The 22,574-nt window shown below is 36.8% G+C and overlaps 2 protein-coding genes across 5 annotated transcripts; one reads left to right on the top strand and one right to left on the bottom strand.

The window, feature by feature from the left end:
* The first annotated feature begins 106 nt into the window (after positions 1-106).
* Positions 107-9,338, top strand: ap5z1 (adaptor related protein complex 5 subunit zeta 1). 2 transcript variants are annotated; one of them, XM_082189226.1, is made up of 18 exons: positions 107-244; positions 361-498; positions 638-824; positions 901-1,045; positions 1,933-2,045; positions 2,161-2,329; positions 2,983-3,024; positions 3,843-3,983; positions 4,085-4,122; positions 5,160-5,322; positions 5,405-5,583; positions 5,660-5,802; positions 5,884-6,036; positions 6,675-6,786; positions 6,874-6,971; positions 7,209-7,341; positions 7,428-7,642; positions 8,810-9,338. In XM_082189226.1, exons 1-18 carry the CDS (start codon positions 204-206, stop codon positions 9,078-9,080), a joined length of 2,481 nt encoding a protein of 826 aa, XP_082045352.1. In that variant the 5' UTR covers positions 107-203; the 3' UTR covers positions 9,081-9,338. The 2 variants fall into 2 exon arrangements, with proteins under 2 accessions (XP_082045352.1, XP_082045353.1); XM_082189227.1 differs by lacking the exon at positions 2,983-3,024.
* On the bottom strand, positions 9,262-22,495 carry mmd2a (monocyte to macrophage differentiation-associated 2a). Of its 3 annotated transcripts, none has more exons than XM_082189675.1 (7): positions 21,833-22,486; positions 16,821-16,902; positions 15,004-15,164; positions 13,560-13,634; positions 13,373-13,474; positions 13,123-13,192; positions 9,262-11,030 (listed from the first exon to the last, which is right to left on the bottom strand). In XM_082189675.1, the coding sequence occupies exons 1-7, from the start codon at positions 21,868-21,870 to the stop codon at positions 10,827-10,829; spliced, it is 732 nt and encodes a 243-aa protein (XP_082045801.1). In that variant the 5' UTR covers positions 21,871-22,486; the 3' UTR covers positions 9,262-10,826. The 3 variants fall into 3 exon arrangements, with proteins under 3 accessions (XP_082045801.1, XP_082045802.1, XP_082045803.1); XM_082189676.1 differs by lacking the exon at positions 21,833-22,486 and adding an exon at positions 19,364-21,826; XM_082189677.1 differs by lacking the exon at positions 16,821-16,902 and having other exon boundaries at positions 21,833-22,495.
* Positions 22,496-22,574: the final 79 nt, after the last annotated feature.

Here is a 22,574-nt window from a genome sequence, read left to right on the forward strand (position 1 = left end):
TAATGAATATGAAAGTCTAATAAAAAAATGAATAGTGTATGCCAATTTTACCACCCCCTTTGTTTAAGTTTTTCAAGGCTGACTCACGCGTAAAAGAGGAACCAATTGTTGTCATGTGATTTGCTATCAGGACATCATAGCTGACGGAGCGAATGTTTTGATTATTGTTTTTGGCTTTGATATGTAATTGTATTGTCCTCAAGATGTATGCTGCCGCGACGGAGAGTTTAATAAAGCAGGCGAGGTAAACCTATATGTTTAAGTACAACGTTTTCTGTCAAAAACTGTATTGGTCACATGGCTGGTCTGGAACCTTTCTAAGTTAGACAAGTTCCTCACTTGAATTAATATTCCTTTCAGAGAAATTAAGGAGGAAGAGCTGCAGAGATTTTGCGGGCGCATATTTAAGCTGCTCCACACTAAAGACGTCAGTGGAGAAACCGTGGACTCCCTCCAAAGGCTCCATCTGATAGTTTCTGCCACTAAACATGCCAGAGAGTAAGTCATATTAATCTAAAATACATCTGAACAGCACGTGGGCATTAAACCATTTGTCTGACCCTTCAAAAGTGTACCAGAAAGGTGTATTTCAGGACATTATAAGTGAATAATTGAAGACCTCCTCCATTACTATCAGGCTTCCATCAGATCTGGTGATGAAGCTGCAGACTGTTCTTTGCTCTTCATCGAGTCCAGAGCAGCTTCAGGTTCTGTCCTCCTCCATCATACGGCAGAGTTTTCCTCCCAGCGTCCACAGCCTCTGCTCTGATCTCAGTCAGGACAGCAGGACCTTGAGCTATGTGGCCAGTGTTGTTCTTTCTCAGGTGAGTCACAGACTGTTTATGTTCAGCTTGTGTGTTGATCATGATTGTATACTTAACTAAATCTCATTTTTCGCAGGCTGGAAATAAAGAAGATGTGATCCCCCTTTGCCACCATCTGCTGAAAAGTCTTGAGTCTCGGCTGTCTGACGGGCTGATACCTAAACATGCTCTGCCCATTCTCTCTGAAATTATTACTGTTTATCCAGATGTTCTCACAGATGGTAAAGTCAAACGCATTCATGAAATGCAATACTATAGTGGGTCATTAGGAATTACAGTGGGGTCCAAAAGTAAAAAATAATGAAAACACAACATTAAATAAAATATTGTTTAATAATAGTTTTATTAATGCACATATTTACTTAATTTTTTATTAAATATTTAATTTAATGCAAAGTCTGTTTTGCATTTTTTCAATTTTAATACAAATTATTACAAAATATGTTATCAGCATAATATATTGAGTGAGGAGTTGAACTGAACAATTATAGTTTCTGAATGTCTCAGTATTTGCATTAAAGTCGACGTGAAACGGAAGTTGGGATAGATTTTTCTTCCCTATTGTGACGTACTGTATATCCGAGTGAAGCGGCTGCTTCCCGATCAAGAAAAAATGTAGGTCGGGACTTGACATGATTGGCTGGTTGAAGTTTTCTATTGATGTCGTGTTAGTGAAAGGTTCTCCCGCCCTCATGCCAGTAAACACATCATCAGAGAAGAGAAGAGATGTCACTGCGAGAGGGAGGGGAAGTTATTTCGCTTATGAAGATTACAAGGGCACATGAACTAAAAAAAAATAGAATGTGCATGATCAATCATTTAAAATAAACACTGCAATCTTCCATAAAAAATAAATAAGAATAGGTTCATGGTGATTTTAATAAATGTCCAGAATGTTCTTAGTATCTTAATGTTTCATATTTAGAATACTAAAACTTTTATTTTTAATGTATTTTTGATTGGACTTTGAATCCAATACTTTCTAAATGGACTTTTAAACCCCAATGTATAGTTGTTAACTTCATTGGCATTGAAAAGGCATGATTTCAGTACCTAAATCTGGATAATGTAAAGATGCTAACATGAATTTTGTGGTCACTAAACCCAGATCAGGTGAATCTGGTCAGTCGTAAGTTGGTGGATTGGTTGCGTTATGCCAGTATGCAGCAGGGAGCCTCCATGTCTTCTGGAGGATTCTTCAGTGGACCAAGAGCACGTCAGGTGGGGCATGTTGCGTTTCCTCATTCACCAATACCTGCACCATCAGCCAATAAGCTCAAGTTTATAATGATAATGTTGAGTGATCTCAGTGAAGTGATCGACATCTCTTCATCAGCCAGCTCCACTGACGGAGGTGGACGGGGTGGTAACGGGCGACTTCTTCACTGTGCTGTGTGTGGGTCAGAGCTACACCGAGGACCAGTGGATGAACATGTACACTTTCTCTATGATCAAGGGTTGGCTGCTCACTTACGACGCAGACGGGACTACAAACACAGAATCAGGTACAGAAGTCTGAACAGAGACATTGTGGGCAGGCATGGTAGAAGTGGTTTTTTTGTTTTATATACTAGTGTTATAGTAGTGTTTATTCATATTTTGGATTAGCTTTTATTTTTATATTTTCCGTTTTCAGTGTAATTTTAGTATAAGTAATTGGTAACACCTTACAATAAGGTCTCATTTGGTAACATTTAATAAATGCATTAACTAACATGAACTAACAATAAACAAACTAGTTTTACAGCATTTAGTAACCTAAAAAAAGTCATGTTTGTTCACTGTACATTAACAGATGCAACTTTTCATTTGAATAATGTATTAGTAAATGCTGAGATTTACACTGACTAAGACTGATAAATGCTGTAGAAGGATTGTTCATTGTTAGCTAATGTTAACAAGTGAAACCTTATTGTAAAGTTTTATAAAGTAATTTTGTTTTTGTATATATATATAAAATATTTCTATTTAGATTTAATTTATTTTTATTTCAGTTTTAGTTAATTTTAGCACTTAAACTACATAGAGAGAGAGAGAGAGAGAGATTCCCAAAAACGATTTGAACAATGTCTACATTGTTTACGAATTGTCCCATGTCAGATAAATACTTCATTTCATGTAGTTAAAATGAGTAACATGGGATTTTCATCTTTGCTAGCTCCACTAAAAAGAGCACAGGTCTTTCAGTCACAGCACCAAGGTAAGATGCAAGTGAAAAGCCTGAGATGATCAATCTGCTTCCTGCGCAATCAGAAACTCCCTTTACTGAATGACATTCCTGCAATCAGAATAAACAAAATTAATTAATTATAATTAATTGCTGTATGTATCAAATTGATTCTGAGTCTATGGCTATGTTTGGAATGAAATACTGCTACTGCAACTGCATACTGTGGTGTGTATATACTGTATACAGCCAATTATTTATATAAAATAGTACATGAAACCGTATGCAGCCATACACGTTTCATGCTACGCTGTTGTCACATGACCTCACCATGTTTTTTTCTGTGTGTGTGGCATCCATTTAATCTCTGAAAAATAAATAGCCTATGTCTAAAATCTTATACTCTCAAAGTAGTCGTCCGAGTACTTTTTGCTTACCGTTATATAAATACTGTGAATTCTTACTCTTTCACTTATGTTTTCACTTACTGGAAGTTCTTTAACAATTTATTTTGTATTTAGCATCTAATCCAATTTTGTGTAATAATATCTTTATTTTTAGCAATGAGAATTCCACATTGTGTGCTCTGGTTGTTTATACTGCACATTTTATAGTAAGTCATCAGGGTATTCAGAAAATGTGCACGTGTGCACACTATACATACTGCATCCTGCCAAAATAGTAGTATAGTATGCCATTCCAAAGATAGCCTGCCTGTCCTGTCATATGCTCACTCCTTTCAATGGCATTAGATCCCGCCGGATAAGCTTCTCGATGGAGCCGTGCTCTGGGTGTTGTAGTGTAGTGCACTGTGCTGTAACGTGCTGTGCTGTGCTGTGCTGTTGATGTAGATGATCGCTCGGAGGTGGACAGTTCAGTGATGTCCATGGTGTCGGCCACATCCTCTTCCAGCAGACTGCTTCCTCCCAAAGAGAGACTCCGCGAGAAGGCTTTTGAATACTGTCAGCGTCTCATTGAACAGAGTGACCGGAGTGAGTAGATCGTACTCGTAGGCCAGGCTATGGAGAATGTTTATTGCACTCTGCTGGTAAATGTGTTGATTTATTTCTCTCATTTTTTTTTCTAAATGCAGAAGCTCTGAAGAGGATGGATACTGAGCTACAGAAAGCAGTAAGCACCACATATACTATTGTTCAGAAGTTTGTGGTTGGCAAGATTTTATTATGTTTTTCAAAGAAGTCTCTTATGCTTACCAAGGCTGCATGTCTTTGATCAAAAATGCAGTAAAAACTGTAATTTTGTGAAATATTATTACAATTTTTTAAATAACTGTTTTATATGTCAATATATTTTAAAATGTACTTTATCCCTGTGATGTTAAAGCTGAATTTTCAGCATCATTACTCCAGTCTTCAGTGTCACATGATCCTTCAGAAATTATTCTAATATGATGGTTGATGCTCAAGAATCATTTATTATTATCAATGTTGCTACTTTATTTATTTTTTTGTGGAAACTGTTTTCAAGATTCTTTAATCAATAGATAGTTAAGAAAACAGCATTTATTTTAAGTAGAAATTGTATGTATGTCTTTACTACTTTATTTAACGCATCCTTGCTGTATAAAAGTATTCCTTTCTTTCAATAAACAAAAACATCCTACTGACCCCAAACCTATGAATAGTATATTTTAAATTAAGCTTACTATTTAGTGGGGTCTAAAAGTCTGATGTTAAATATTGATTTATTTGTTTGTACTTTATAATTTTAACCTGCATATACATTTAAATAAAAAAAAATTAAAAAATAAAAAAGGAATTTAGTCCAATTTAAAGGAGCAGTTCATTATTAAAAAAGTACTTACAAAAAATGTTTCAAGTCATGTAAACTCGCATAACAAATCCTGAAATTCATGTTTTTTTGTTTTCATTTAAACTATATTTAAATTGTTAGGCAGATTATATCATTTGAAATGAAAATTCAGTGTTGAATTAGAAAAGAATGGGTTTTACACTGTATAATTAATAATATCATGGTGAAATAGTAGTCAAGTCACCTTTATTTATATAGCGCTTTTTACAATACAAATTGTTTCAAAGCTGCTTTACAGTGATTAATGCAAAAGAGTTTGTTTCTGCTGTACAGCACATCTAGAAGAAAATAGCATCACAGTCCATAGAAGATGACTCTGTTTATCTGTTGTGCAGTGTATCATCGAGTCCGTGTCAATAATCGACATCATCTGTGGCGAGGACCCCTCCTATGTGTACCGTGCCTTCCCCTGCATCAAAGCCCTGTACGGCAGACTGAACGGAGACTTCACCTACGCTCGAACCCTGCTGCCTATCGCTCAGTTCTACCTCAACCACAGTGAGTGACGGGCCCTGTTAGTGACGGGCCTCTGACAGTGTGACCTATGATGTATGTCAGCGTCCATGTGCTCTGTTCTCAGGCGAGACGGCCGCGGTGGACTCTGAGGCTGTGTTCTGCCAGCTCTTCAGCCACTGTCCCACAGAGCAGTTCAACGAGCCCATGCTAGCCTTTGAGTTTGTCCAGTTCTGTCTACTCAATTCCAGCGTGCTGCAGGACAGAGTGGCCAACTACAGACAGAGCTTCCCAAACCTCCTGAAGGTGGGCTGGTTGACTCGCATTTTAAAGTGAATCCAGTTAAGTGATATACTAAAACGTTGTGCATTTTGCCTGTCAGTTCTTGGCGTGGAACAGCTCAGGATTGATTGGAGAGTTTGTGGAGCTGCTTCCGTCACTGGTAGCTCCAGATACTGCCATTGAGTTACTGCACACTATCCTCGATCTGCCCTGCTTAGCAGCAGCGCTGGACCTCCAGCAGAGGTGCGTCACTTTACCGACGACAGATCGATGTTTTAACTCAAATTGTTTGTGATGTGAATTAGTGATGCAATGCTGTTGCAGATCAGCGTGCTATCAGGCTTTGGACCGTACTGCGTGGGACCAGCAGGGGGCGAAGTTGGCTGCTTGTCTGGATGCCTTCCGCCAGCCGTCCTATAGGGGGCTCTTCCTCTACATCCTCAGACCGGAGGCTGGGACCGGAGACACTATAGACAGGTAATACCTGCCACATCATTTATAGAACACAATCTAGGAGGAATATCGGGACATTTAAAACAAGTTAGCAGGATGCAGAATTGTAATTTGAGTTTAAGGAGGTAGAATTAAAATGCAATGAAATTCAAAGAAAATCATATATACATAATTACACTACCGAAAGAAAAGAAGTATATTATGAGTGCATTTATTTAGTCAAAAATACAGTAAAAACTGTAATATGTTACATATTATGTAATATATTTATTGTAAATGTAAATTATTTTAAAGCTGAATTTTCAGCATCATCACTCCAGTCTTCAGTGTCACATGATCCTTCAGAAATCATTCTAATATGATTTGATGCTCAAGAAACATTAAATTCTTATCAATGTTTAAATCACTTGAGCTTAATACAGTCTGTTAATATTTTTGTGGAGAATTTTCAGGATTCTTTGATGGATAGAAAATTCAAAGGAACAGCATTTATTTGAAGTATTTAAAGTTGTCTTTACTATCACTACTGGTCAATCTGATGTCATTGCTGCATAAAAGTGTTTTACTGACCACAAACGTTTGAATGGGAGTGTATATTTAATCAAATTTTCTCTGATGGTTATAGTGTGATGGTTATACTCTTGAGTGTGATTGCTTAATAGGCTAAATCTGCTTCATGAGATTCTGGCTGACATGGCGGAGAGTCCACGGGTCGTTCAGTGTGCTCAGGTCGTTCCTGTGCTTCTGCATGTTTACTTCAACACTGTCATTCAGGTAAGAGTCACAAATGAGAGGTCAAGCCATTTAACTGAGATCTCGGTTGTGTCATCTGTTCCCATGTTTTTTGATTGTGTTTTATAGAAAGCTGATGAGAAAATGATGAACCAGCTGCTGCTGGTGCTGCTGGAGAGAAGTAGCCTGCTCTATAACATCAAGACATTTAATGCTGAAGTCCAAAAGTAAGGCACTTTTAAAATGTTGCCTCCTTCTTGTGAGATTTTGGCTGTTCCTAAAACCCAGTAAGCTGCCTCACTGTCAGCTGTCTACATAGGCACCTAACTGAAATAAAACCTCACAAGTGAATGATTTAAAATACTCTCCCACTTGTGCAAAAGATTTTACTTGTATACATTTGACAAGTTGTATATATACACTTTTGAACTAAGTGATTGTGCATGAATTATTTGTGATTGTAGGGTGTTCAGCACACACCTGCAGGCTCTGTGCAAACTCCACCCACCACTGATTGTGGATCAGTCCAGGGAGATCCTGGAGTTTGCAAGCATCCCAGCCAATATTTACAGTAAAGAAGACTTCTACACACATGTGGTGAGGAGGAGAAGTAGAGCACTGTAATTGTAAGTGTCATCATGCGTCTTGTTCTTCAGGTGACTGTATTTAATGTGTACACGCAGGTGTGGGTCATTGGTGAGTTTCTGTCGGTGTCATACGACCCTCGCTGCACGGTGGAACTGATCACCTCTTTTTTTGAGAGTTTGGAGGCGGTGCTGTTTGAGATCACGCAGGTGCGACAGTCAGGCAGCCCCCCGGGTTTCTCCCCCCGCCTCATCACGGTTCTCATGACGACCCTTGCTAAACTGGCCACACGCAGTCAGGATCTTATTCCAAGGTAGATCAACCAGCTCCAACACCATGGTTTTTTCATTAAGACACTATGTTTACTATGAAGACACAAAAGTTATGCTTTTTCGGATATTACCTTTCATGTAGTGTGCAATATAGCTGTTTGTGAATGTAAAAGTTCTGCAAAGTTTCAAAGATCAAAGTGCACGATAACTGGAGTTAATGTCTCCCAAACGAAAGAACCGATTCTGAACTGCCTGAAACGAATCATCAGTAATTCCAGCCTTACTTCCTGCACGAATCTACGTAGGTTTGTAACAAATTTGCATAATGCAAGTCTATGGCCTTCATTGGCTTGCCCTGCACAATGTCTACTTAGCTGAAATTCAGATGTGGTATTGGGAATTTCGTTTCCGACACACGGTGTAAGCAGTAGACCAATCACAACAGACTGGGCCGTCTGACCAATCAGAGCAGAGTAGGCTCTCAGAAAGGAGGAGTTTAGAAAGACCGAATATTTTAACTAACCGTTTTGGACACTGTGAGAGAAGGGGTGATGCTATATGTATATATTATGAGAATTTTTATTACATTTTTTTTGTTCTTGGATGCTTCTAAACCTATTTTAGGACACCTCCAAAACAAAATTAGGAGCATTTAAAATAGCATAACAAGGGAACTTTAAGGTAACAACACAGTATTATGATTCAAGGGCATCTAAACTTTTTTTTTCGTGTGTGTGTGTGTGTGTGTGTGTGTGTGTGTGTGTGTGTGTGTGTGTGTGTGTGTGTGTGTGTGTGTGTGTGTGTGTACCTACTTAACTATAACTTTGGGGACAAATTTGTACCCAGAAGTGACTAAAATCTTTAAAAAAAAAAATTTAATGCAGAAAGTTTTGTGTGATGGGTAGGGTTAGTGTAAGGGGATAGAATATACAGTTTGTACAGTATAAAAACCTTTACGTCTATGGAACGTGTGTGTAAAATGATACACTGCTTGACCAAAAAAATAAATAAATCACAGTTAGGAACAAAAATGTATGCACCTCTTGATGGAAATTTCACAACATTTATTTCCATCAAGAAGGTACATACTTTTTTGGTCAAGATCTTAAATTGACAATGCAAGAGTCAAGTAAAATTAAAACTCTTGTAGTATCAACCGATATTTCTATATCCCTCACTCTTTCCATGTCTATTTCCATTTCTCTCAGAGTGTCGCTTTTCCTGTCTAAGATGCGGACATTTGCTCGTAGTGGTCCGGTAATGGCGTGCTACAATGAGGAAGACACTGAGGAAATCATCACACGAGCCCATGAACTTATTAACCTGCTCAAATTACCAAATGTGGCTCAGTTTGTCCTGGCCCCTTCAGCAGGAGGTGACGGCCCCCGCTGGCACAGAGACACCAACGCCTCTCTTCCTCAGGCCATGAGAGCCGTCAGCGGTCTCCTCCACAGACATTCCAGCTTCCTGCCCACGTGAGCCAATTCTAGGAACTCGTTTTACAAATAACTGCACAGAATACCAAGAGAGAGTTTCTAAAGGACACAAAGAAGGGAGTGAAAGGAAATGTGAGAGACACTGAAAGCAAAACAGACAAGCACTGTACTTCATCATGACTTTCACTTCTGCTGAACACATTCTTGTAAATCAAAACAAACATCAAGAGGATTATGATTTATTCCTTGATTTATTCAAATGATTGTTAGACACTTTTAAATAAATCAAACATTCTATGTGTTTATTGTAAGGTTGCATCTATTACTGCCATTTATGAGTAATGTCAAAACTGTTAAAATACAGCTTAGATTCAGTTTTATTAGATTCAGTTTTAATAAAAAATCTATGAAACCAAAGGAATTGATCATATACATGAAATTTGACACAGTAGAAATGTCTACACAATGTAGAAATGCTTATTGTCATATTAATGTGACATTATGACAAAATGAGTAAAAATTGTTTTACATTCAAAGTGCTTAAAAACATACTTGGTCATAGCTGAGCTTCCTCGCTAAAACCACGGTCACACTAGACTTTGAGCACACGAAATTTCTTCGGACACTGCAACGGTTGCACAATGATGTCACATTCTGCGCTGTCTTTTAAAACATATAATACGTCAAAAATGTAAAAATATGCAGTCTGCTCCACTTTACTGCAATGCTGCAATCCTGCAGATTTAAAGTTTGTGCTCTTTTAATTCACCTAAAAGGTCACCCTAACGCCTATCAATCTTCTATTGGTCAGAAATCTTCACGTGATACGAATTTGCACGTCAAGAGTTCACCAAACTTGAACTTTGGAACACAGCGAAATGCAAAACGTCTTCGTCTTCGTTTGAGCTTGCGCTTCCTGTCTCCTGCACTCACATGCGTATAAATGAAAGTCAATGGAATGAAAAAAGTAGTGTGTCAAGAGGTAAAAAGTTTCAAGAACTGCTGGACAAAATTATTAATTGAACTGATCACAGATGGAAACACATTAAGAACGACCACACAAAAAAACTACCTGGAAATTAACAATTATAATTGTCTATTAGCGTTAAAAGTGCTTTTTTAGTTGCAAGAATTTCATCAAGGTTCATATTTTTATGAGACCTTTAGGTAAATCTATTTGGGTCTTACTAAAAAGATGCATATAATTCATCAAGGCTAGTTTCAATGTGAGCCTCTGTGGGAGCTGAATTGACTTAAGATTTATTTATTATAATAAATCCTGTTATCCCCTCAAGCTTTCCACCAATCTCACGACCCCAGAGGATCCATTGTGCAACAATTACAAAGCTATTTCTAACATTTTTGTTCATAGTCGTTATTACAAGATCACAGTAGTAGAAATACTTCAACATAAATTCTGCTCAATGCCAACAACCGCCAATAAATTCACTTCTATCATATCAAGTGTTTAAAGGCAGTAGATAGCTCTATTAAAGGACATGGAATGTCTTCTGTATTATACACATTTTGCCTGTAAACATTGACAGTTGAAACAGTACATTATGTCAACAGGTTAAGACTACATCTGTGAAAATAGACTGGCCACAAAGTGCTGAGTTATCAGGACAGAAATTCTTCTATATAAAAGTGTATTCTAGAACAACAGTACTATAACATGCCCATCTATGATTAATATAGAGGGATGCAAAGGCAGCTCATGGTCAAATACATAGTCTTTTATAGCTCAACAAACCCTGTATGTGTGAATACTTCAGGTCTTCTGCATCTGTCACCTGGATATTTTGATTTGGCTGGTCCCCGTTGCATACAAGTACCTCCAGATGGCGTAATAGTGTATGCCTGCCCCCACTGCCACAAAGATGTGCCAGATGGCATGAGCGAATGGGATGAGGCCATCACTCTTGAAGAAGACAATTCCCAGGCAGTAGAAGACTCCGCCCACTGACAGCTCTAATATGCCCTCTCTGTTAGGCTGAAATAATACGTTCAGTTTAAACAGGTCACTCTACCACAGACAAATTACACAAGGGTCATTCCACAAAACACATGTGCATTCTCTCCATGTGTAAAATTGGTTGAAGATAAAAATCCATTATGTAAATAATGTTGTTTTTTTAATGTTTTTTCCCACCGTGATGCCATTTTAATATCCTCTACTGACAAACAGAACATGGTAAAGTGCTAAAAAGGAATTTGAGTGACCTTGAAAAGCAAAATTATGTTATTATGACAGGTTTATGGTTAATGGAATAGTTACTTTAAAAGGAAGGAAACACAGTTGCCATCGAGGTGCTCCATTGGATTGAGATCTGGTGACTGTGGAGGCCATTTGAGTATAGTGAACTCATTGTCATATTTAACAAACCAGTTTGTGATGAGCTCTGTGACGTGGCGCGTTATCCTGTTGGAAGTAGCCATTAGAAGATGAGCACACTGTGGTCATAAAGTGATGGACAACAGTACTCGGGTAGGCTGTGGTGTTTAAACAATGCTCAATTGGTACTAAGTGGCTCAAAGTGTGCCAAGAAAATATCCTCCCCACCACCACCACCAGTCTGAACCGCTGATAGAAGGAAGGTTGGATCCATGCTTTTATGCTGATTACGCCAAATTCTGACCCGAATCCCAGTAGATCAGCAGTTTCTGAAATACTCGGACCAGCCCGTCTGGCACCAACAACCAAGCCAAGTTCAAAGTCACTTAAATCACTTTTCTTCCCTGTTTTGATTCTCAGTTTGAACTTCAGCAGATTGTCTTGACCGTGTCTACATGCCTTAATGCATTGCTGCCATGTGATTGGCTGATTAGATATGTGTTAACAAACCGATGAACAGGTGTATCTAATTAAGTGGTTGGTGTGTTTGTTTATATATAATTCATATAATTATTTAATTTTTTTAATTCATATAATTATATATATATATATATATATATAATGACAATTTCCCCCTTTTAAAGCAACTGTTCCATTAACCACAAAACTGCCATAATTACATAAAAACTCTTAATGTCAAGCAAATGCCTCTTCTTGATTGTATTACTTTATCATGTTTTGTTTGTCAGTAGGGAATGGTATTAAAATGTTAGTAGTAAAACAAGTGATAACTGAAAAGTATTGAATTGACTTTCTAAGAAGCACCTTGTAGAATCAAAAGGCTTGTAACATAAAAATAATATCCTGTCAACCCTGTTGTCTTGCTGCATAAATATATCCCAACATATATATTGAAATGCATTAATTTAGATTAAGATGACTCAATCACGTAAATCTTTAACACTTAAGCACATTGTGTGTCTGATAGAATGTTTGAAATCTTCCAAAGATTTACTGAATAGGTTCTTGTCAATTGGAAGGCGGCATCCTGTGTCTCCGTCCTCCAGGTATAGACACTAGGATGCCGCCTTCTGAGGCTTGTGGGGATAGAGTTATCCACAGCATTAACTGCAAGTCTAGTGAATGAGCAACGCTACGTCATAAATGTTCAAATTTAATTGTAGAATTTGTTTTTCTATTTATGCATTTCAGTGGATTACAAGTCTGTAGTTTCCCTGTGTTTTACATTATGGACAGTTAGGCATTAAGTGATCAATTTAGAACAAAACAAAAGGAAACATAATGCCTTTATCTCCGAAATAATTTATTTGTCTTGCATTAGATAATGAATTGGACAAGCTCAGTGCCTATTTATTTTCCAGGCGGCAGGCGCTAATTGTTTTTCGTGCAAAGGACTGTGGATGAAGGGCGGACGTGAAGGATACACTTGATGCATCCTTCAAAATAAGCCGACTGAAGGTGCAAATCAAAGGCTCCTTCACATTGAGACTGAAGCTTGATGATGTGGCAGCCTAAATATGCATCCTTACTAGGACACAGCCAAGTAAGTCTAATTCAATAACTCAATGAAAGACATTAATGAAGTAAATACCTATTTGTATTTCGAAGTATACTTTATGTTAATATCACTAACGGACATGTTGTAAAATATAAATAAGCTGCTTAAAGTATCTCAAAAGCCTTCATTACTGTTTTTATGAACACATGTACAGGTGTCAGTCACACGTACCATTGACAGAAGAACAACTGCCGGAACAGCTCCCATGGCAGTGTAGCACAGTAAGTCTAGTATCTTGTTCCTGAAACATAACACAGCTGTTTTAAAGATATTCTGATGCAGAGTTGTTAATATTAATTGACATGTTTTATAATAGAAAAAAAAACAAGCACCGGCTTTTTTTTCACAATTTTGGACATAACTATCACAATAGCATCTGAGAGTGATTATCATCTATATCCTCAAATAAGTGGGCGCATACTTCTCATGAAAAAAGAAGACATAGGCAGAGCCAGCGCAGGCCATGATCCACACCAGCCAGCGCATGTGGACAGCCCAGGGTCCTAGTTCTCTCAGGTTCAGCCTGCACACAACACAACTCATCCCTGTGAAGCTCTAACACACTGATAGTTATGAATATCCAGCAGACACACACATCTCATACTCACCAGGGTGCATAAGATGCAGCTATAAAGAAATATATCACCATCCTGTCGCACATGTGGAATCGCTGCTCAACCTTCCTGTTGAAGCAAGACATAAGAAAATGTTTTTTTAAATACTCATTCCATAAAAATCAATCTCACATCTTTGTGTATCCTTCTGATCCTTACATCACCATTCCAAAGTTTGGGGTTGCTTGTTTTTTTAAGGTAGTCTCTTATGTTCATAATTTTGAGTATCACTACTCCAGTCTGCAGTGTCACGATTCGAATCTGCTGATTTGCTGCTCAAAAAATACACTTAATCAAGTGTAGTGAAGCATGTTGCAACCCATTTACACAGATTTGAGTCCTGTTCTTGCTTAATGAGACTCTTTGTTATTTTCCATATGTATAATTTCCATTGGGCAGAGTCATGTGTGAATCACAGATTGATGAAACTGCCAGTGGCAAACATGAACTGGCAAGCCCATGTGAATGCAATGTGGATTCATGTTTAACTGCGTAGGTGTCCTGCTCTGATGAAGATCCAAAGTTCATTCATAATGTTTCCACTAAATCTGCATTTGGAGCTGAAACTTCCTCCTGGCACAGAATATGCAAATATTTAGCATAATAGGTTAAATATTGCACCATTGACATATAAGAAGTTTGTACAACATTACAGTCTACCATTCTGCTGCTATGTAGCACGAAACCACACTTTATCTGGGAAGAGTCAAGATAAGCTGTGACATTAAATAATCAGATATCTGTATGACAGCAAAAGACATTACTCTTTGTTTTCCGTCAATTCAGGGCTCAATAATTAACATGTCGGATGGAAATATTTGATTTCAGATGGAATCTGTTGTCACTCTTGAAATTGGTTTGAAGATGAGAAGAAAATTGTATATATATATATATATATATATATGTATGTGTATATATATATATATATATATATATATATATATATATATATATATATATATATATATATATATATATATATATATATATACGTATACATATACATATGCATAAATGAAATATTCTTCTTTTGGCAGTTGAATCTTTTTTTTAAATTACAAAAGACAGGAAACTTGCCTAATTAATTTAGGAAATCTGTTTCACATCTATCGGCACTTTCTAATGAGCGTGTTTGTTTAGTCATTATTGAATCCCCTAAGGCAGAAACATGTTAAACAAACTGCACATGCTCCATTTAAAAAACACAAAGTTGACAAATACAAACTTTTTTATTCAAAGATCCTAAGATTTTAGGTTAAAATGTATGTGAATGTATTATGGCATATGAATGTAAATGGGAATCGTATGTGCTGCTGAGGTTCTTTCCTTTCTGTTCTAAAATAAAATAGAACTTTATTTGTGGGAAACATTTAAATGTATCAGCAGCCTTCATAGCTTTTTAAAATTATAACTGCCTCACTGCTCCGTTATGACTCACCTGAGATGACTTTTCTTCCAGGACACTGTATGGAACATGGTGGACATGATGAACAGCCCAGACAGACCTGTACCATACATCCATGCAGAGATGGTCTCCCACTGGTCATCAGAGAGGAAGTACAACACTGAGCTGCCCATGATACTGGGAATGATCCAGAACTGAACAGAAGACAAAATCATTACGTATCTTTTTTGTACTGAAAAAAACTTTTTGGTATTTTCTTGAGTTATTTATTAATAGTTGTTTATGTGTTATAGCATTGTTGGAGACAAGACCAGCTCATTTGAGTTTGAGTCTAGAATCATCCACATGCTCCTGAGTCCACAACAAGACCAAGACCATGAAAATATGGTCTTGGGCTCCGACTCAAGGGTGAGTCAAGACCATATTTTCATGGTCTTGGTCTTTTTGTGGACTCAGGAGCATGTGGACTAAGTCCAACACCATTTAAATACGGTGTCGGACCATTTAAATATGGTGTTGGACTGGTTCTTTTTTGTCTTATTGTGGACTCTGAAGCATAAAGCAGGAAAATATGGTCTTGGACTTGAGGGCCAATCCTGCTACAATGAGCTCGAGCATTTAAAGTGACAGACAAGCACATGCTTAGAATAAACTAATAAAATAATATATTTGCTGGTGTGAACGGGCCTTTAGACTTGGACTTGAGAACCAGTCCAAGAATATATTTTCTTGGACAAAGACCAAGACCAAAACCATGAAAATATAGTCTTAGATTTGAACTCGATGGCCAAGACCAAGACTATATCTTCATGATCTTGGTCTATGGACTCAGAAGCACGTTGACTCAACCCTCGACTGGTCTCGACTACAACGCTATGTTATAGTACTTAAATACAAAATGACCTAAAATGGCCAACCCCAGTCTTACATGATGTATGTCTGGTTTGCTAACTGGATTACAGTAATTACATCAGGAAAATTAAAAATTCTAATATTTCTAGTCTGACCGACCCTCCTTCCATCTGTCACTGTGTACGTCTGATCAAATCTTCTTTACATGTCCCTCGAGCCAAGTTAATTTTCTACAGAAGCCATCTTTTTTTTTTACAGAAGGTTATAAACAAAGCCAGCAGTTCTAGGCATTTACAGCATTTCTGACAAACACATTATTACAAAGTCAACAAGCATATACAGGAAATGTTCATGTCTTGACTTCAATTTGTATCAGTGAAATAGATGCGTGATGTTCTTGGGCGTTTACAGCCACATGTACCAAACGACAATGCACTGATGCAAAGAGGATTTGGTGTGTGGTCAATGTCTCGTGCTGTAGCTCGTGAACTGGCCGTGCCAGATGTGCGGCTCAGAGAGGCAGGGATTAGAGAGTAGGAGGTTATCCAAACAACATGTTATCCCAACATGCCCATATAAAACACATGAGCATAAATGAAGACCAGAAATAAGGCTGAACAGAGAACTGACACAAACAAATGACAGTATGAAAAAAGCAATGACCTGATGACTGTGATCTTATATTGTTAAATGATTTGGGCCCTGAATATCCATAAAATGTTCTTGTTTGTTGAACAATATTACATCACACAATCTCTGTGGTTTTTTATGACCTTGGTGAACCTTCTGTGTCACAGGACAATGGCATCAAAACTTTTCCTCTTGACAACACCCTCTGCTTCTGCCAATAAAATACACAGGTCTTTATGCTAAATGTTAACCAACCCGTCCAGTTTGTGATCTCACACATTGTTATGAAGTACGTTATTTTCATTCAGGTCTCCCTACATTTTGTTTTGTCCTGCTCTGTGTGAGATAAGAAGTAGATTTCCACTTACTCCATGCGTGGCACAGTTGGCTGCATGCTCATACTCAGTTGGCTGGTATCTCTTGCTAGACGGGACTCGGTTGTTCATAAACCTAAAAAAGATATTTTAGTGAATTTGAAGTGTTTAAATTTTGATACTGAGGGTTGAGCTTCAGTCTCAATATTTTCTCTTTTCATTTAAAATCGGATGCATTGATTTGAGGCACTGTATATGTTATCCCTATAGTAAAAATGTATTTATACAGTTCTATGAAAAATATCTATGCTTATGTACCCTACCATTTAAAAATGTGGGGTTGGTAAGATTTTAAGATTTTAAAAAAAAATGTAATACAGTAAAAGTACTAATATTATGAGATATTATCACAATTTAAACTGTTTTCTATTTTAATATGTTTTAAAATGTACTTTATTCCTGTGAGGCAAAGCTGAGTTTTCAGCATCATTACTCCAGTCTTCAGTGTCACATGATCCTTCAGAAATCATTATATAATGATGATTTGCTGATCAAGAAACATTGAAGTAAAATTCTTACTGTTGTGCTGATTAATATTTTTGTTAAATTTCTTTGATGCGTAGAAAGTTACAAAGAACAGCATTTATTTGGTATAGAAATCTTTTGTAACATTATAAATGTCTTAACTGTCACTTTTGATCAGTTTAATAATCCCCCCTAAATTTCTTACACATCTTCTTTAACTAACAGAGCTGATGGCACAGAAAAAGCAGCACGGTGTTACAGGTCAAACTCCTTTTCATTTCAGAGATTAATTTGGTCTATGAAACACATTAAGGATAAAGAGCACGTAATGTTCAGGTTCAAGAGCATTAGGTAACCCTCTTTGTGGCACCTCAAGGATTTATTTAATATGCATTCAGATCACATTTTTTGAATTTTCCTGTATTGCTTGGTTGCCTAGCATCTGTAACTACCTAACGGTGAAGCTAATCCTGTTCGGAATGAGGTCTTTTATGCCACTTACATTGAGTCGCTGATGTATTAGGTGATGATGTCATAGTCTCTATGCCAACCTGAGGCTTGGGATTTTCTTTTTTATTTCCCCCCAAACACTCTTTTATCTGTGTGATTTAATTAATGTGCATGAGGACACAGGGAAGTGGGCTAGACTGCTAACCAGAATAAATGAGCCGAGCTCAGCGAGCTCTGGAAACCATCTTACTTTGCTTCTTGATTATATTTCTTGATTATAGCGTATAGCAGTGACCAGATTGATTGTCTTTAGTTGCAGTCTTTTCAAAGATAGTTCTGCCAGTAAAACATACAGACTTACTTAAAGGATTGTCATCTCTTTTCTGAAACTTGCTTTCATTAATTTTTTTTATTCTGTTTTCTCTTCATATATATTTTAATGTAAATATATTTGCTGTAAAAAACGAGAGTGATCCAGGTGTGATGTAGGAACCACATTCACAGTCATATATTCAATTATAATGCCCGAATGCACCAGAGATGCTTGCTCATGCAGAATTTGCCTCACCAGAGTTATTGGATATATTTAGTGTCACTTTTCATATCACTGCTTTTTTACTATATTCAGGGAAAATATTTACTCAGATGTCAGAACACTACAGGGCATCCTGTTCATTATCATGGATGAGTTCATTAAATTAATGTTTGGCGTCGCTCCAGGTCTCAGCACCCGGTGTGTCTCTGCTTGGCCTTTATAAAAGGAATTGCTTTTATATGATGGCATCTGGGGCTAAACTGGGAAGCTCAGCCTCATAGTAGCAATGTCAGTTTGGCACTATAAGACACATACATTTACTTTTTAATACACTGTACAAAAATTATATGATCATATATGATTATATGATCAATAAGTTGTCACAACATATGTTTTTACATTGCTTTAACTCATCAAAATAAGTTAAGCAATTTTCAAAAAAATGTAAGTCCGTTTAATATAATTTATGTTGAAATGACTTAAACATCCAAGTTGATTGTACTTAAAAGTACTTAAAATACTCAATTCACCAATCAATCTAGTTCAATTCATTGATTCCCTATGATTTGATTTCTGCCCCTTACTGTAAATGATGCATGACCACAAAATCTGAGATTCAAAAAAAAAGTGAGTAAAAAAAGAAGAAGAAAAAGACATGTTCAAATTAATAAGTAATATTTCAAATTTTCCAACTTTTGTGATCCACTCTCAGCAGGAATGTAAGAACACAGGAACACATCATGAGAATATGATAATGCCACACCATGAGGGTAAAGGACTAGACACGTCAGTGGCCCTTCACTAGAGAAAACATTCAGAGATTTGGATGTTTACACTTCACAGAGTCTCTACAGCAACATGATACACAGTGCTGGTCTTGGGTTTAAGCCAATATGTCTGCTCATGCATAATATGGCCCTACATACTAGTTATGGCACCAAACATTGCATTCCAACATTTTCAGGCTGGCCTCAAGTTCTTAATTTTCCATACCACACAGCAAGTGCATTTTGTTGCATAATGCTCTACCAAATTGCAATATCAACTTTTTGAAAACCACTTTAAAATGTAAAAAAAAAAAAAAAACCTGCAAGTAATCCAATATTTCAGTCATTATAAAGTTGCTTATGGTCCTGCATATGAGTTTTTGGTCAAACCTCATCCATTATCCTTTCATATTCTCCAGCTTCATGAAGGCCATTTCTTCTACAATTAACTGAGTGACTGTGTGCTAATTACATACGACAGAGGCCAAAATATCCCTCCCAAAAACCAAACATGCACTCAGATGGCCACAATACAAGTCTCTTGTCTCTGAAACAAGGAGGATCCAAACCATACAGTCACAAGGGACAAAAATACACACATTTTACTGTACTTATGAGAGGAGATTGAAGGGCACCCTGTGTCTGACCTTTCTGAGAAGACTCTAGAGATTAAATGAAAGTGATCAGGTGCTGACAGGGTTAGGTTTAACTTTATGACTCACCTGACCTGAGAGTTATCAATTAAGAGGAAACACTGTAACAGTGTTTAACTAAATTCATCAGTTTAATTGATAAATGATGTCCTTTTTAGTCTATGTTCTTTGGTTAATATTATGTATGTTTCACTATGCAATATAAGTCTCTGTTGAGGGATTATAAATGAAATAAAGTGGTTAGTTGATGTTATTATACATATGTTGAGCATTGAGATGCTCAACTGAAATGGTCACATAAAATTAAAGAGGGAACAAAATTCACACAATCCCACCAAGTCAAAATCCTCTGGGGGCAAAGATCTCAAAAGGCAAACACAAAGCATGTTTATGTGTGCCAGGTTTGTGACCTGACATTGACAAATCACACAAAACTATTAACACTTTTAAAATATCTTTATGTCCCATGTGACAAAATTTCATAATAATAATGCTCATGTTCTGAATTTCTATTCTGAGAAAACCATGTGACATGACAATTTATGGGTAAACAGAATGATTAAATGCCATACATAACAGGGTTTGTTGTTAAGCAAATTGGTACTGATATATGAGGAAAGAGAATAATAATTTGTTCAGTTTATGTTAGCGTGCAGGAAAACACTTATTTTGCCACATGAAATTCCATAGAGTAAGAACTGCTTTCAAACTTGCATTTCCATATAATCATTCGATTGCAAAAAGCAAAGCAAAGTTGATTCTGTGCTAATTTGATCTAATATTTCATGTTTTTAAAACTGCTGTAGATTTATGTAGAAAATGAGAATCGATCAAATTAATGTCTATATTTTGAGGTCTTGAAGGTCTTGTAAATGTTTTTCAGGTTTGTTCAAGGTAAATAAAGCAACAGTTTTTCAATAACGGAAGAATATGTAAAGGTTTGGTATTTGGGGTAAAGGGTGCCCCTGTTGTTGGGGCAAAAGGCACAATAATTAACATGATAATAAATATCTGGCTGACTTTTCCAATTTGTTGACATGAGATGGTTAGATAAAATATCAAAATATCATATTTAGTTGTTCATACAGTAAAGCTAAATTGTTATGGGATTTCATTCAATGTATTCAGAATCTTTACTTTTTATAATAATTTTGTTTCTGTATTATTAAAATGAACATAATTGAATGACAGTATTTATTTAACAAAAATTAATTATTTTATTTATCAAAGTAAACCTAAAATAGAACAAACTTTGCTAAAGTGATTGTTTTGAACAAGTATTAACTTAGACATTATTAAACACATATTATTTTACATTAGTCAGCATTTGAAGTGGATCAAAAAAGTTCAGCAATGTTGTCCTAAGACAAGAATGGGTATTGTTCAAAATTCATGTGTTGACAACTGTAGCTAAAGTAGGCTATTTGTATCAATGTGTGCCTTTTGCCCCATGCTGGTGAGCCTTTTACCCCGTGTGTGGGGTAAAAGGCCCCCCTCGCCACCTCATACATTTATACCATTTTTAAACAAACAAACTATTTTTATGATTTATTTTCACACAAAATGTGTTGCCCCATCAATGTCCAATAAAAACATATATATATATGATATATCTGCAATCATACACAATAGGTAGCACATTTTTCTTAAGGTGTGCCTTTAGCCCCGTTGTACCCTACATGTAGGCCTATTCCAAATCTAAAATTGAAGAAATGTTTTAGCACAACGCACAAACATGAATGAATGAACAAACAATGTTTAATGTTTTTTTTTTAAATTGCGTTCCATATATAATTGTGTGTGTGGTGGTCTGCAGGAAATCCTCTCCAAATGCACAACCAAAGTTGAAGAAGTGCAGAAATAAAATGAAAGTAGAAGTTGACAGAGCCTCAAGATTTTTCCATGAATAGACACAATGGCTTCTTCAAACATGTTTGCACTAATGCTTGTAGCCTACCTCCGTCTCAAACTCTGTTTCACGTTGTTTTATATTGATAGGCTATAGAAATATGTTGTTATTATCAGCTTTCATTCCCCTTTCAATGGTGCTTTTCTATTATTAACATAGGAGAAAAACATTTAAAAAAATATTAAGAAAACAATGTTATATAAACGTTATGCTTAGATGTAATTTACCTGCCGAACTTCGTCCTCCTAAAGTCCATACTGTGCATATTTGTACATGTTCGCCGCGTAACTTACTCCAGGGTAGACAGAGTGACTACTCCAGTGCCAGCGACGACCAAACTCCGGATGTTTCAGAGCCCGTAACTTGGAAGGAAGCAGGAGGCAACTGCCTCTACAAGGCACGTGAAGACTTGCGTCGCTCGGAACGCGCACGCGGGCAGAACTGCGAGAAGCGGCCTCAATACAGTGACCCTGGATTTTTTTTTTTTTTTGGAATAATCGTAAACAGCGTCTCGCGACCCCTCGCGCTGTCAGGAATGCCGCGGTGCGCGCAGAATACCCGCCCCTTTGCTTCCTTCCAAGTTAACTTCAAAAAGGCTTCAGGCAAAAGTTTGTCCCATCGCTTGTCATGATGTAGCGGATATTTGCTTTAGAAACGTTTGTTTAGAAACGCGCAAACAAGCTAACCTCTCAGAGATTAAACTGGATGTGCTATGCACGCTATTTTGTGAACCCTTTTTTTTCCTCTTCTAAATAACTAACGTTAGTACGTAGGCTATTCCAAAAACATATAGAACTATACAATTTATATAATATATAAACATAACTCCATTTTTGTTCTGTTGTAAAACTGGTCATTATATGACATTGAAAACCAAAATTATAAAGCTCAAAGTTTTTTGTTTTTTTAACCTGAGTAGGCTACAGCACATTTTCTCTCGACCCAGTGAGGGTTGGTTGAGACTTATAG

Source organism: Leuciscus leuciscus (assembly GCF_965113295.1).
Source record: "Leuciscus leuciscus genome assembly, chromosome: 1".
Lineage (NCBI taxonomy): Eukaryota > Metazoa > Chordata > Actinopteri > Cypriniformes > Leuciscidae > Leuciscus > Leuciscus leuciscus.